Source organism: Halichondria panicea, chromosome 1, assembly GCF_963675165.1.
Source record: "Halichondria panicea chromosome 1, odHalPani1.1, whole genome shotgun sequence".
Taxonomy (NCBI): Eukaryota; Metazoa; Porifera; class Demospongiae; order Suberitida; family Halichondriidae; genus Halichondria; species Halichondria panicea.
This window is the reverse complement of record NC_087377.1, coordinates 15,606,727-15,622,845: the sequence shown is the minus strand read 5'-3', so window position 1 is coordinate 15,622,845 and position 16,119 is coordinate 15,606,727. Positions and strand designations below refer to the sequence as shown.

At 41.5% G+C, this 16,119-nt stretch overlaps 3 protein-coding genes and 3 long non-coding RNA genes across 6 annotated transcripts in view; 3 read left to right on the top strand and 3 right to left on the bottom strand.

Moving 5' to 3' along the window:
* The window catches only part of LOC135352059 (uncharacterized), a gene marked incomplete in the record, with an annotated part of 851,949 nt that overhangs the window by 625,959 nt on the left and 209,871 nt on the right, over positions 1–16,119 (bottom strand).
* Positions 1–16,119, top strand: part of LOC135352081 (serine/threonine-protein kinase OSR1-like) — a 99,539-nt gene that overhangs the window by 24,026 nt on the left and 59,394 nt on the right. The gene's annotated exons all lie outside the window — the stretch shown is intronic.
* LOC135352171 (uncharacterized) lies at positions 62–1,412 on the bottom strand. The gene is made up of 3 exons (XR_010399640.1): positions 1,256–1,412; positions 816–1,020; positions 62–765 (listed from the first exon to the last, which is right to left on the bottom strand). It is a non-coding gene; the product is annotated as an uncharacterized LOC135352171 (long non-coding RNA).
* Positions 1,419–3,184, top strand: LOC135352120 (probable serine/threonine-protein kinase kinX). The gene is made up of 4 exons (XM_064551296.1): positions 1,419–1,549; positions 1,648–1,968; positions 2,017–2,823; positions 2,920–3,184. The coding sequence occupies exons 2-4, from the start codon at positions 1,863–1,865 to the stop codon at positions 3,039–3,041; spliced, it is 1,035 nt and encodes a 344-aa protein (XP_064407366.1). The 5' UTR covers positions 1,419–1,549; positions 1,648–1,862; the 3' UTR covers positions 3,042–3,184.
* On the bottom strand, positions 7,188–9,678 carry LOC135352197 (uncharacterized). The gene is made up of 4 exons (XR_010399676.1): positions 9,517–9,678; positions 8,757–9,460; positions 8,315–8,519; positions 7,188–7,399 (listed from the first exon to the last, which is right to left on the bottom strand). It is a non-coding gene; the product is annotated as an uncharacterized LOC135352197 (long non-coding RNA).
* On the top strand, positions 12,776–13,714 carry LOC135352178 (uncharacterized). The gene is made up of 3 exons (XR_010399649.1): positions 12,776–13,075; positions 13,336–13,409; positions 13,505–13,714. It is a non-coding gene; the product is annotated as an uncharacterized LOC135352178 (long non-coding RNA).

Below are 16,119 nucleotides of genomic sequence, written 5' to 3'. Positions count from 1 at the left end.
ATTATTCCTGTGGATGTAATGCGCATGCGCGCTCATTCCCCAATATCCAAGACCCAGATCCTCCTGGCAGAATCATATTTTTCTTGAGGGCCTGGTAAGCCACAAAACACTACTATATAACAATATAGATAACAATATGCATGTACACAAGTCTTTTCTTCTTAGATATTATAATTATACACTGAACTACAGATCCTGGAAGAATCAATTTTCTTCTTTCTTGAGGTCCTGGTATTAAAGCCACATAATACAACAATAGATGCATGTAATAAGTCTTTTCTTCTCAGTGACTTTATATAGATAAGCTAACTTTATGAAATAATTAGTAAAATTATGCACTATAATTAATTGAAAACAAAATCTTCTTCTTTGTTGCTTCCTAGATCCTTGAGGTCCTGGTATAAGCAGCCACAAAACACAACAATGATACCATAATTATACAATTGAATAGATGCAAGTCAGTTTTAGACAGATTATTTTATACACTTTTTCCTCTTCTATACTTCCTCTTCTATACTTTTGAGCGAAAATAAATCATGGCGAGAGGCATTAGCACAGCGCCAGCTTGAACACTAGTTTTAGAAGTGGCAGATTTGATGTTAAAGCTTCGTAACTGTACTTTGTGGGAAATGCTTCTATTTGATTATGACCACGTACGTACATGTACATCTGTTGTACACTAACTTTCAGTATTGAATTTGCAGCACCTTCATTGTGTGTAGCCTTCCTCTGAGCTTCCCTGTTGTGGCGGCCATATCCCCAGACCTGCAAACCAACCACCATAATAACAACACTCCTCACAGTTACCGTATTACTAGAATGTTTTGCAAGCATATGAACATTTTGGCCAGACTCTGAACCAGAAGAGGTGCTCCTAGTGATGAGGAACTGAGATGAGGGGGTGGTCTGTCCACCTTGCTGCATCTGGATGAGGGCGTGGCCTATAGCGTTGAGGGTGGAGCCATCCTCAGAGGTCATGTCAGAGGGCAAACCATCATCGCTAGTGAGCGTGTGGATCTCCTGCGTGAGTGGGCGGGAACAACAAGTGTGTGAGTGTGTGTGTTCGTTATTTGGGAGGTAGTTACCATCATGCAAATTCTAACCAATACGAAAGCGAACGAAAACGAAACGTCCTAGGAGACCTTGTTTTTAAGTGCTAGCTTTTATATGTTACTTCGAACTGTGTGTGTGTGTTACCTGGGTACGGTATCGTGCACAAGGCCAAAGTTAACTACACGTTAATATTAACATGTACCTTGTTCTTGATGAAGGTTCCTCAGTAGTCCCTGTCCATGGACTCATGTCTTCAGCCTCCACCAATACAGACAAACACTTGCTCAGAGCTTTAAGGTATAGCCAGCGATCCGATTACGGCCGATGTTTTTTACTGACTGAATCCATGTGGTTTATCACGTGACAAGATATTGTTTACTCTGCAGAGGAAAAATGGCTTGTCTTGTAATTGTACAAATGTCAAACTAAACTGTTACACTGCACTGTGAGTGGAAGATACTGCACTGACTGCACTACTAGCACTGGATTATTATCAGTAAGTGCAGACAGTACTGTTTTTACTGTATGTACATGATTTAGTTTGCACACACCAAATATTAATAATTCTGATAACCATAATTAATTATTCTACAGGGAAGATGTCTGACTATCTCACAATAGCAGATCTAAAGAGATTGTATCTCGTCACGTTTGATGCTCGAATTAAGTGACGAAACATCTTGCTTATTCTTGACGTACCCTCAGCTACAATCCACAGCATCGGGAAAGAATGGAGCAACAATCCTGATGACTGCTATCATGAGGGTTTGATTAAATGGCTTAATGAAGGAGGGAAGAGCTGGAAAGAGATGGTGGAGGCTTTGTCAAGTCCCATTGTGAGTGAAGTTCACATAGCCCAGACCATCGAAAGAGATCATCTACAGTCTACTGGTCCAAACAACCCTAAATTACAGGGTAAGCACCAATTTGTCATAATATTTTACCCCACACAATATTCTACAGTTGACCAAGATCGCCAGAAGATCAACGATGATTTAACTGTTTTCCTAGACGAGCGTCTCGGTAAAGGTGCATTTGGAGCAGTCTTCAAAGGCAGCTACAGGGGCGAGATATGTGCAGTCAAAGTGCTGCTTCATGATGCTATGGAGATGCAGGCAAGTATTTCAGTCGGCAAAAACGAAGAAGCTAGCGATGCAATTGATCGTGAGAGTGATTTTCTCAAGTCGTTCCAGCACCCAAATGTTGTTCAGTTATTGTCGACTGCCAAGCACCCCAAATCAGGGAGTACAATCCTCGTTGTTGAGCTGATGGATTGCAATCTGAGATCCTATTTCTCTGGCCTTGATGAAGAGTCCCTCACTAGCGAATGTGAAATTAGCCTCTCCAAAGACATGGCTTGTGGTCTGGCCTACATTCACAGCAAGCAGATTATCCACCGTGACCTCTGTGGCGACAACGTCTTATTGAAACTTACACGACCATTGCCTGTCGCAAAGATTTCCGATTTTGGCATGTCACGGCTATATGATTCCTCCAAGCTTAGCCACACCCTCACAGCCATTGGTCACCGTATGGGGTATCTACCTCTCGAGGCTATTCGATTGGAAGAGGAGAAGTACGATAGCAGCCTGGATGTGTTTTCCTATGGGGTGATTGTGACGCAGATTGTATGCAAGCTGGAGACGATCAAATCAGCCAAGGATCGATCATTCCATGTTGCCCAGATCCCTCACACACACACGTTGAGGAAGCTTATCGACAGTTGTTTGCAGGAAGACATGAGGAGGAGACCATCTGCCAGGGACATCTGTGAGTTATTATAATACAATTCCGCTAACCCTATAACTATAACCCTAACGAAAAAAATCACACTCGTCTTTATTAATGTTGGTATCGATTTTCTAGATGTTTACTTGACGAGAGGTTCTGGTTCAGTGGAGGCAACAAAGAAGGAGTCAAAGGACACTCAACCAGTCAAGAAGGTGCGTACATGTAGTGTGATAATGAGATTCCCACAGCAACAATAGTATTGTACCTTAACATGCATGGATGCTGTCTCATGTGTTAAGCCGTAACTACACATCCGTTTGAGTGTGCCTATAATTATGTACTTCCTTTAGCGGAAATTGTTGCTTGTTCTCGTTCTATTGTAGAATTTTCATTATGATATTCACGTCTGTGAAAAATTTCCACCAACGTTCCCCTGTACATATTATTGCAGAGCTATATAGTAGAAGCTTTGATCTCTTACTATTAGACTGGTGGGCGTGGCCTCTTAAGCTAACTAGAGAAAGTGATTTAGTGTGCATGCAATTATTGCTACAAGTAACACTCGCTTGTTAGTAGACACTATCCTAATTACACTCATTCATTATTCAGGGTCCCCCTCCCAGAGAGTTGAGACCTCCACTCACTCTGAAATGGAGAAGAGGAAAAGACATGCCAATCCAGATGGGTACCACGGTACAGAGTGTTGTTATCGGTGACGCAGTGTATGTTGGTGGAGGTGATGCACACAATGATTGTAATAGCTGTACAGTGATGAAGCTGGAGCAAGATCAATGGACCAAACTACCAGAGTACACTGCCAAGTACTTCGCTATGACATCACTCGCTAATCGACTAGTGCTGGTGGGAGGAAGTGATCCAAGAAATAACAAACGCACCAATCAGCTTGCAGTGTTTGAGTCAGGGGAATGGACTTACCCGTACCTACCAATGAACATTGCTCGTGATTCCTCAACAGCTGTCTCCTTCAACAACCACATCATTGTAGCTGGTGGGCATGATGAGAAAAGACGTGCCTCCTCCTCTGTGGAGGTGTTGGACGTGGCATCAAGAAGATGGTACATTGCTCAGTCACTACCTAACCCACAATCAATACTGAAATCGACTCTCATAGGAAACATCCTCTACCTAATGGGAGGGTACGATCACACTGGGGCAACCAAGACAGTGCATCACGTCGACCTCGATGAACTCGTTGCAAAGGCCCTTTCCAACCTGGACACACCCACTGTCTGGCAGACCTTACAGGAAGTACCACTCGTGTTGTCAGCTCCTCTCAGTATTGGGAGGTCACTATTAGCCATTGGTGGACGGGACGACAGAGACAACCCAAATTTATCGATCCACCTCTACCAGCCTGACACCAGGAGGTGGGTGAAAGTGGGAGACCTGCCTACTGCACGATACTTCTGCACATGCTCAGTACTTCCTAGTGGAGAGGTCATTGTAGCCGGAGGATGGTCAAAATTTATGTTTATTCAAACTGTTGATTTCTTCTCTATAAGTGCTAATTAGTTATTTTGTTAATTGTGCGATGAGTTTATTGATATTCTTTTTATCATGTTGAGTTGCAACAGAATTTTATCGCATATAATTATAGTTATTATGATGACATGAAGTGGTATATACATACTAGAAAAACATTTGCAATGTGAAAAATTGCTAGGATTGGCCAGGGGAACCACAAAAAAGCGTGGAAACAAGAAATCCGACGAGAGCATAACTCCAATCCGTTACAACGTCAATCACATGTACTGGTAGTTTTCCATGTTTTCCCGGCCAATATAATATAAATACACAATTTTTACTGGTGGGGTGATGACCGACCAATCCTTTTATTATACATCCATTTTGGAATGTGCGGGCATATAATCATGATGATTTGTGGTGAATTGATGTTCCTAATACATGCAGTGTTGAGCACAGGTACACACAGTCATAGGCATGCGTAGTAACATGCACGGACCGTACTGGTGACCTGCATGGAATGATTGATGTGGTGGATGGAAGCTGGTAGATGGATCTGGAACACAGTCTATATACTATGTATTGTACATGTTCATGACGTTGTAACGGATTGGAGTTATGCTCTCGTCGGATTTCTTGTTTCCACGCTTTTTTGTGGTTCCCCTGGCCAATCCTAGCAATTTTTCACATTGCGAATGTTTTTCTAGTCAGATTCCCTTTCTTTTTCAGTACAAGTGGAACGTCAAGAGGCAGTACAGAAGTTCAAGAAGAGAAGACAGGACTAATCAGATATCTTCTGGAATATCTCTGGACTAACAGGGGCGTAGGCAGGAATTTGAGGAAGGGGGGGCTGAGCTGTTCGCGCCAGAAACTACTTGGCGCAGAGCGCCGAAAATTCCGGTGACCAGGAGCCACACCCCCTAATTAATGACTCATTGCGCATGTGCAAGAAATAGCCACACCTTGCTTCAATTAATAATACTGCTAAAGCTAGCTAGCTAGCCGTAGCTAGCTAGCTTAGTTCTGTTGCACTAAAGAATCAAAGTTACTAGTATAGTATAGCTAGCTCTTGGACATGCTGTTTGTCTGCCACTAATCTATACCAGTAATTCCCAGGCTGAAGACTCATCAGAGAAGGTGGAGCTCTTAGTGTAGTTTTTGCAGAGAAAGGGGGGGCTCCAGCCCCCAAAGCCCTCCCCCTCCCTACGCCCCTGACTAATAATTATATAGTAATGAGTAATATTGCTTGATATGTTGAATTTGTGAATCAGTATTAAATGACAGCCATTTTAAGAGCATGATATATAGCCAGTGCATATAGCATGCTTGTCAGAGAAAGGGAGCTAAAGCTGAACACTGTGAAGAAAAGCAACACCTCAGGCTCTGGAAAAGCTGATTTTAGGTGCACGGTTTCTTAGCCACGCCTATCTATTTTGGTCACAACACAATTGCTGAGTCATTAAAGATGGCAGAACTGTCTAGGTAAGAGAAATAGAGACTGAGAGGTCATCTGCCTCATGGAAGCAATCGCAAATCTGAAGAAGCGCTTTGTAATCCAGGTTGTAGTCGTTTGGAAACCCTGTGCAGAATATCCTGGAGATGGCTGTACTTGGAGTAAATGCTGGGCAAGAAACTTACTTACTTACTTACTCAGTCAGACAACGAGCGGTGAAACGTCGAAATAGTGCAATTTTTAAAATGACAATATTCATACATTTAAAACATTCATGGATTATGAAATAAGAGATACAAAGAGAGAAAAGGCTAAATAAACTATCTGTCTAGCCAGTTCCTTGATGTGGCCTTTCCCTGCAGAGATAGAACAGTTTGAACATGAGTCAAAATAATTGCTAAACACGGGCAAACCCACTGCCAATCCTATGTAAAACCTACTGATAATTACATTCCCAGAAAATAGTATAAAAACAGACAAAATAATATGTAACAGTCTCATAACAAGTTCAGGTCCTTGGTTGGTGTCTTGTCCGAGGGTAGGGTGGACGCCTTCTCCCAGAATACAAAGTCTATCTCCTCTTCCGAGTCAGACAGTGAGGGGTGGGGCTCGGGAACTGAGGGGTTAAAGAGTCACATGATCATAGTCACACTGAGTGGCCAGTTTACGTGAGGCCCCTCTCTTTTTTAGCAGCATAGTAGGCCTAAAGGTGTGTGTTTGTGGGGGGGGAGGTCGTAATGATTGTACATTGCACACCTTCAAATAGGACACACTATAGCTGACCTTGAATGACTTTAAGGGACTCTACAAAGTATGACACAAATGCATTTTCCAGCTAATGTACTCTGTACCTCTACCTCCATTCTCAGTGCCTCTTCTTGTCTCCTCAACACTTGGCCGGGCTGAAAAATGGCCGCATAACTGGGGGTCGGAAAGGATGAGGGGTAGAAAAATCAATAATACAGAAGACAAATCGATCAGTCAATCTACAATTAGAACTAGAGCACTGAAGTGCTACCCTCGGCTGTTGACATAAATAATAAAGATCTATAGAAACCAGAGGAGTGTTATACAATAGTATATATGATCTGGCTAAGTAGTAAGTAACGGGAGCAATAAAATAAAACTAGGCTATAGGCTGAAACTTTTGAGAACGAGTTTTAGTAGAATCATAACACTAATAGTATCTTATTGCACTAGATTATAATCTTACTTCAAGATATACAGTGAAACAGTATAGCTGTACTCTAGAGGTGGCATAGGTCCGCTATGGAGTCCATTAATTAACCTGACTGTATTCTATAATAATCTCTATAGAGTGACTAGAATAAGAAAAGCTTCACTACAACTCTACACACTAACTGACGTGACACAACTATTTTTAGCACTTCATGCAAATGCACACATTCCTCCGCCCACGTTTGAACTCTGCTAGCTACGTGATAGTGGAGTTGCATGCCCTCTCTTCTTTTATATGCCCTTGGTGGTACGTTATACGTACATATTTAATTTTTTTAGCCGGAATGACTACAAAAACAGACAAATTACAGTCTCGTAACAAGTTCAGGTCCTTGGTTGGGGTCTTGTCCGAGGGTATAGGGTGGACGCCTTCTCCCAGAATACAAAGTCTATCTCCTCTTCTGAGTCAGACAGTGAGGGGTGGGGCTGGCTCGGGAACTGAGGGGGTTAAAGAGTCACATGGTCATAGTCATACTGAGTGGAAGTTTGAGGGCTTAGGAAGTAAGGGGTGAGAAAATCACATAATAACAGTAGCTATAATTTTTATACTGGCTAAATGCAAAATGGCTCAAAAGGGACACCACACACAACACATGTACTGGTATACAATATGTACGTACTTACATTATGAATACTAGAATAATCGTAAGAGTCAGTTAAAGTGAGCAGCATAGTAGGCCTAAAGGTGTGTGTGGGGGGGGAGGGGGTCGCACGTTATTACACTCATACAATGTCACCCTCCATGTTAACAACACTCCATACTATGTTGAAATTGATCTCACATCATGCACCCAATGCCCACACACAAGATCACAAAATGTGGAGCTTACCAGCTCTACAGCATATATAGATAGAAGCGGTTTTTAACAAGGAATCGAATGGTATATAAGATATACCTTTCAAACGTCGCCATCAAAGTTCATATTATTTTGAGCTACAAAACTAATTTGGACACAACCAAGGATAATAGCTGATGGTCCAAGGCCGAAAAATTACACAAAAGAAATTTTGGATTGAAGCACATTATTTGAAAGTCTGTTTCTAAGCTTTAAGCAAATAATATAAATTTTGACATTGGATCAACGGTAATAAAGTTATGGCTGTAAAAAATAATGTGTTTAACTACCCCTCCCCTCAAGAAGAGTATGTTAGATCTTTAATGGTTACTAAAGCACCCTAACTACAAACAAAAGGATTATATGTACTAGCCTCGTTCACCGGCCTACCCTGGGATCCAGGCTATAATTATATGTACATGACATAATTATGTACAGTACATGACCTTGCAGTATTGACCCTAAACACACACCTGGGTACATACTGTCAAGGAGGTCATGATGAACACACACTAACCTGAGGAGATAGGTTCTCCCTGGAGACTACGGAGGGCAGGTACTGGTTGGAGGAGGCTGTGAGAACAGCTGCAACAGACACACCTCCCAGTCTCACACACACTAGAGCTGCACAACAGACACACCAGGATGGAGCATGCCCAGTTTCCCAATCACCTTCCCACGTACACACACCTCTGCACAACGGCCCGGGAACTAGGTAGAGTCTGTGGAGTGTGTGTGCAGGGGAGGGGGCGGTAAACACAAGCAGTGCAGAAGTGTGGGCAGTGAGCAAGTGTAGTTGTAGGAATAAATTTTATGACAAAATAATCTTCCAGTGGATTCAACACATACACTTCAAAAACCTCACGGCCACTAATTCCCAACAAACTGGACTGAATGCATATGTAGTTCCTTCACAAGTCCCTAACACACATACACAGCTGTGCTTATGCAATCCTCACCTTTAGCTGCCTTGAGGAAGTATCCACTGCCATCTTTGGTGAAGGACACCTCCAGCAGCTGCATGACACGATCCAGTAGTCCATGGACACTTCAAACCCGGGGGTACGACTATAATACACTGCACACAACCGACGATGGTTCCGTGTTCCCACATCTACAGCATAGGACACACAAATTAGTGAGCTTTGGCACTGCGAGCAATTAGCGGTTTTAAGACACTTTAATTGTATACAATAGTGCTTTCTCAGAGCTACAGAATGTGTCTTTGAGTTTTTTAAATAGGACGTTCCTAACACAAGTTATGGCCTCTAAAAGATATCTCTAAAAACAAACCTGATTTTTCAACAGCCATTAACTTTAATACCGTTGATCCAATGTCAAAAATGTTATGATTTCTGAAAGCTTAGAATTAAAGAGACCTTTCAAATGATGTGTTTCGATCCAAAATTTTGTTGGGGCCCTAATTTGTAATTTTCCGCCTTGGACCCCATGGGCTATTTATTTTATTCATGTTATGGCCAAATTGGCAAATACTTTATTATCTCTCAAATATAAACTTTGATGACACCATTTGAAAGGTCTCTTTCTAAGCTTTCAGAAAATCAGAAAATCATTGAAATTGTATCCACGGAATTCAAGTTATGGCAGCTAAAAGATAGCTCTGAAAACAAGCCTGATTCTGAAAAAACACCCACGCCTTCCCCTAGAAAACAGAAGATTAATTAATGTCAGCACTTTCGTCTCACAAAAACTGCTTACCTTGCAAATAGTGTCTTAGCTAGATAAAATCTCATTCTTCTGTGGAGTGAACCCCAGACCAGCCAGAATACAGCCAGCTCTGTGAGTGAGTGAGCACAGTGTGTAAGATGGTACTTGATCTACTGGGTACAGTTACCTTGCTGGTGCTTCATCAGCGTCTATCTCCAGGTATACCTCAGCCAGCTCATCAGAAGCGCTACACATACAGAGAGAGGGACAGATGAAAGGTAAATAAAGTACTGAAAATAACTACTGAAAATATACACACAAACCATAATCATACGAATGCTGACTAGCAGTCAAACACACAGTACACTACACACTAGGACACCTACACACTGGTAACCATAATTATAGCCGGACACAAATTTGGTAATAAAATTCATTATTGTAATTTTACTGTACTTAAAACACCTCCCCCCACCCCTAGTATACAGACCTGCCTGCTGCTGTGTTCTTGTCCCCTGAGGCCATGCAGTAGCTCCCACTCTCTAGCGAGCAGCTGCACTCTCTCAGTGTCACACTCGAGTACACTATCCAGTGCTAGTGTGTTGTCCCCGGTGACCTCTTGCTCCACGTGTAGTACACTCACACCAGCTGGTAGACGCAGCTCATGACACGCCATAGAGCGGAGGAGGGTGGACTTGCCAACACCTGCACGTGTGTGAGGGGGTGTGGTTAGGGCAAGGGAGAGACACACATGTATCACTACAAGTATGCTAGCTGCATGGTTAGATATCTGACACTATGTCCGGTTTAATGCTCAACCTGTGTACGTGTGTGTGTGTGTGGGTGGGAGTGTGTGTGTGTGTGTGTGTGTGTGTGCGTGGGAGTGTGTGTGTGTGGCATAATAATTATACGTAATCATTAATTATTTTTATTGCACTATAATTATATAATAATTATTGGACGCTGGAATTCACCGAGCAATATTAAGCCACGTTAAAATTGTTTTTAGGCCTAAATCTTTGCACCAAGCTTAATTAACTATTGACTGTAACTCAGGATCACAGCTTACACCAGTATCCCCCCCTCCCCTACACACACACAGTAGGTACACTGACCAAAAGAAGCAACCTTGAGGGGAGCTCAGAGTGAAGTTGACCTTGACTCCAGTGCTGGAGGGGACATAGGGAAGTAAAACCACTGGTAGGTTCAGCTTCCCCAGAGAGCTGGCTTTATGAAGGGAGCAGACACGAGTGTGAGGACCGTGGCTGCTATCAAGGCTGCCTTCATCTTGCATGATATCTAGTATGAGTCCACATGGCTTTCTGATCTCTGACCCCATATGCAACACCCCCTCATCTTGAGCAGCCCCTCCCCCACTTTGTTTGCAAGAATAATTATTAAATCTCTTTACACAAATTAATAATAACACACTCATGCACCAATACTAAGACTCAGAGTCCAATTGTTTGATGTGGTGTAACACAGTGTCCATGGAGGGTCTGTCCTGAGGTGATGAGTGGGTGGAGCTCCCGCCATACACCTTCCATACTTGATAGCAGAACAAGAAATACAGCAGCTTCAGGAAATCTGGCATTCACCACTTCTCAAGCAAGCACTCCAAAACTGTACACATCATCTTTGTCCATGCACGAGACTGTGGGGGGAGGGAAAATTGGTTCAGGAAATTGATCACATAAACATAAATAACACAATCTACAATTAAATAGACAGTAGTGTACAACACAGGAATAGGGACAGTACTATCCAATGAGAGGTTAATGGATTGTGTCTGTGCAATCATAGATAGAAGAAGAAAATTTTGTGTCAAGCCATTCGTCGGTCATGCCAATCTTATACGCTGCAGATACTGGCGTCTAGAAGAGAGAAGAGATGGAGCTGTGTCTAGAGTTATCTCTGTCTTTTTTTGTGCTGTTTATATTGTGTTACTAGGACAGTGTTATGTTGCTATGCCCTCGGGATATAAACTAGTTATAACATGTGCACTCGGGCTGCATGGCATATATTGCACTCAGCCCTCGGGGCTGGCGCCCTCGTGCTTCAGTGCAATATATTCCATACATCCCTCGTGCCCGTGTTATAACTATAACATAAATCCCTTACAAATATGTGTGCCGATCACACATACATGCATGCATGCATGCATGTGGGTGTGCATATGCATGTACATAATTATTATATATATAACTATATATATATATATATAACTGTCAGAAATATATATATATATATATATATATATATATGTTCCTGACAGTTCCTTACATAAGGAGAAATTGCTTACATTATAGTTGCAATTTCGTTGTATATGCATGCATGCATGCATGTGTATGTCCTGAAAGTTCCTTACATAAGGAGAAATTCCTTACAAATAAATTATGGTGTCCAATTTTATTCATTGTGTATCACACGTGGGTGTGCATCACATGTGTGTATGCCTGAAAGTTCCTTACATAAGAAGAAATTCCTTACAAATAAAAATATTAGTGTCCGCATTGTGTATAATTATATACATGCATGCATGCATGTGCATGGGTGTGCATGCATCACATGTGTGTATATGTTCTGAAAGTTCCTTACATAAAGAGAAATTCCTTACAATGGTTTAATTGGATGCAGGAGCGCAAAGAAAATATTATACAGCTGTTCAACTGACTGACATGCATGCACTAAGAAGAGAATTTTACTGGTACTTATATACGTTATATGTGCATGCACATAACGTATAAGTACCAGTAAAATAAGTACCAGTAAAATAAGTAAATAAGTACCAGTAAAATAATTATATATACACATGCATGTGTATATATAATTATGCATGCATGTATAAATTATACTAACCCTAACCCTCACCCTATATACATGTTATTTATTGATACACGACGCTATAATTATATTTTATACTATTATTAGCACTACATGTATATAATAATACACTAACTTTGCTATATTCATTATACGATCAATCGATAATCGCATGAATAGAGAATATATAATATGATGTGATTAAATGATTTACTGCCAGAAAAAAGAGTTGAAATCAACATAATGCATGCATGCACATGCGCATGCTAAAACCCAAAACAGATTATATATAGTCAGTCGTATTTCGAATTATTAATAGTCAATGCTTGAAAGAACATTTCCATTTCCTTTTGAGTACGTACCCTTTTATACATTTCTTATGAAACCACCTTGGACAGAAGTCACACCCCACCCACTTGGCTTCTTGACCATCTATAAAATAATGGTTAATTCTTTACATACATGGCACCTTGACTCGTCAATCTTAGTGCGTTTTCTTTTTGACTTGGGCTGGTGATCATCCTCCAAGGCTGTAATTGTTAAACACCCTTGAAGTTTGTTTGCAGCTTGTACCAAGGGATCTGTAGGTGGTCGTACACGCTTCCTTCTTGCTGACCGTTTTGCTCTGGTTTGCTTCACAATGAGTTTGGACTGGGTGTCAGAATCTAGAGTATCCTCTACCCGGAGAGAATTCGTTTGAATTCTATCAGAGCCAGCAAAATTTAATTGAAGTTTATGACACCGTTTTCTTCACTCGGCCTCTCCTAGAATTTCAGTGCTCCCTTGCGTAAGTACATTATGTATAATGCACTGTATCTATATATATATATATAGCGCGGAATTTTGGGTTGACTGCATGCTTACCGGAATCACTCCCATATATGCATGCAGGTTACGCTTTCTATCTTTGCACCTAACTGCTATATTATATATATATAGCCCTCAAAAACAGTGAAAATTAAGCCCCTCGGCTATATGTATATGGTATTATTATATTATAACGGTCATTGCAATCATTTGCTCCTATCAAGTTTTATCACTCCGCAGGAACCACTCATGGGTTTCCTTCCAGGGTTTTAGTGAAACATACAATGACACTCATTCTCTCAACAAGGACCAAGGTTTTATGGTATAATTATAATTATATTAATGTATATAAATTCAATTATATACACATGGCTTGCATCCGCATTAATTTTACTTCTTGTTAATTCAGCCATGACAGAAAAGATTGCAGCAGATGCATTCTACAATGGAGAGATTGAGAATGAAATTAGGTTTCTTGTACTAGCAACCAATCCTACTTTTTCCCTAACCTTCAAACGAGACAGTGACAGAGAGGAAACAATGGAAATGATTGAAACAATTCGCTCATGCAGTATATATACCCTCACTGTGAAACTGACTGCACTGCTGTTTGCAAGAAAAGAGGAAAGTTTTTCTACTCATAATAATAATAATAATATACATTGCTATTATCATTATAATATAGGTTGTGGCACTCTGTGGGTTACTGACGGGATTTGGAAACTTGTTTTTCCACATTGCATGCACAGACTGAAGTAGCCTCGATCCCAGGCCGAGTTTTCGCTTTTATAACGGTTAGGCGAACAACTGGGCCTGGTACTAGTTGTCTGCGCATGCGTCAGTCGTTTGTCAGATTCTGACAAATGGATATTCTCGTTCACTTTCGTGACATTTATATTCATGTACTATCGTGTACTAGAAGTCAGTTCCCGTTTTATCATTATTGGAATCGATTGGAATGGCTCTTAGCTGAAGCTTTTCTCTTCTCTGAAGCTTATTCTGAAGACTGAACAACAAGGGAAGAGGTATAAAGCTTTGTCAAGCTTGTTAAGGTCAGATATTTTTGTGTGGGCCCTATGGCCGGCTATGCTACAGGGGCGGATCCAGGATTTAAGAAAGGGGGGGTTCTTATACAGTACTTCTTGTCCGCGCAAAGCGCCGAAATTTTTGTGACCACGCCCACTAATTAACCCTCATGTTCTCCCTCTTGATTTATAAACACAGGAGAGATGGTTGTGACTGGAGGCTAGAGATAGTAGTGGTCCCCAGTGGAAAGACAGACGGTGGTGGCTGGTGAAGAGGAGACTTGGCTATAGACTTGTAGAACTTGACCATCAATATATTAATGATTATAGCAATTATACATGTAAGTATGCAGTGTCATTCAATATGCAGTGTCATGCACTCTCCCTTACCTGAAACTTTCCTCTTCTTACACCAGGAGTCAAGGATTCATGGCTAGATATAATAATATTATCGCTTGACCACGGTGCAAATCAATGTGGCTGCAGTAGCCAGCCCCACCCTCTTGTTATGTAGAGAGAACCAGCCCCACCCTTTTATTATGCAAAGAGAACCAGCCCCACCCTTTTATTAAGCAGAGAGGACGTACTTAGCTAGCTAGCTAATATATACTAGCTGGAAGGGTAGTTTGTAACCCAACGAACTACCTCTGGATCCGCCCCTGTGCTATCAAGTCTTGTTCATGTTTGGCAAGAATGTAGGTAGACTATAGTTTTATCATTAATATGGTGGATCAAGTGAAGAGTGTGAGCTAGAGAACTTGGTGCTGCCATCATCAGCTCGTCGACAATCACACTATAACCGAGAAATTTAATATGTATAGATCTACACGTATTTAAAATGTCTACTTCTCTGTACAGGAGCAATGGCTAATATCCAGCTATCCCAACAGTGCTCCTCTTGGCTATACTAACGGACGAGACTGGACAGTTTGAGGTAAGGGTTTAACCGTCTTTGGTTTCTTTTAATATTGTCCTATACTCACAGACACAGGACTGGAGTATGACCTGCTCATTTGAGCGTTGCTGGGTAGCTCAGAGACATCAAGAGAATCTACGTTTTCTCAAGCAATGAGTTACGAGTTGGGGCCTAGAATCAGAGAAGTCCAGCAGCCTGCTAAATCTTTTTGAAACGTAATTTGAAGGCATTCATTCATCCTGAAGTTGCCCTGGGTCACTGTAATTGTGCTGCAGCACAACTGGCAACTCCCCAGGCCTTTGTGAAGCAGCTCCCTATGTGCATCTTTTGTGTATGTGCATTTTCTGTGTACAAATTTCTATTATTGATTTATTAAATATTTTTGCCGACCACAAATATACAATGAAAATTTGACGCATGCGCAGACAACTAGTACCAGGCCCAGTTGTTCGCCTAACCGTTATAAAAGCGAAAACTCGGCCTGGGATCGAGGCTATGCACAAAAATTATCATCCAAGTCCTGCAGCATACATTCAGTATTATTATGCCTCGAGGCGTAGCCGCACGAGGGATACGGTAAAGCTGACTGTGTGTGTGTCTGTCTGTCTGTCTGTCTGTCTGTCTGTCTGTCTGTCTGTGTGTGTGTGTGTGTATTCCAGCTATAACTGCTCAACGGTTGCAATGCGACGAAAACTAACAGCTTCTATAGGCTTCTAGCCACGTTCTCTTGGATTTTGATTCGTGGATTAGCAAACTAAAGCTTCTTTCTCGAGTTATGGCTAGTTTGACTCACATTGAAGGCTGTTTCAGTCTCTTCAGAATCTTTCATAGCATCATCTGTCCGCACAAACTTTCTATTCAACATATGAGTTAGCCTTGCACTAAAGCGCTAGCTTTTTGTTAGCTACAATACTCAGAAAATATCTGTTAAAACAGCTAGCTAGCTAGCAGTAGCCATTAATGATCTCTTTGGACACACCCTTTAATTATTCCTGTGGATGTAATGCGCATGCGCGCTCATTCCCCATGTGTGATATCCAAGATCCAGATCCAGATTCTCCTGGCAGAATCATCTTTGTCTTG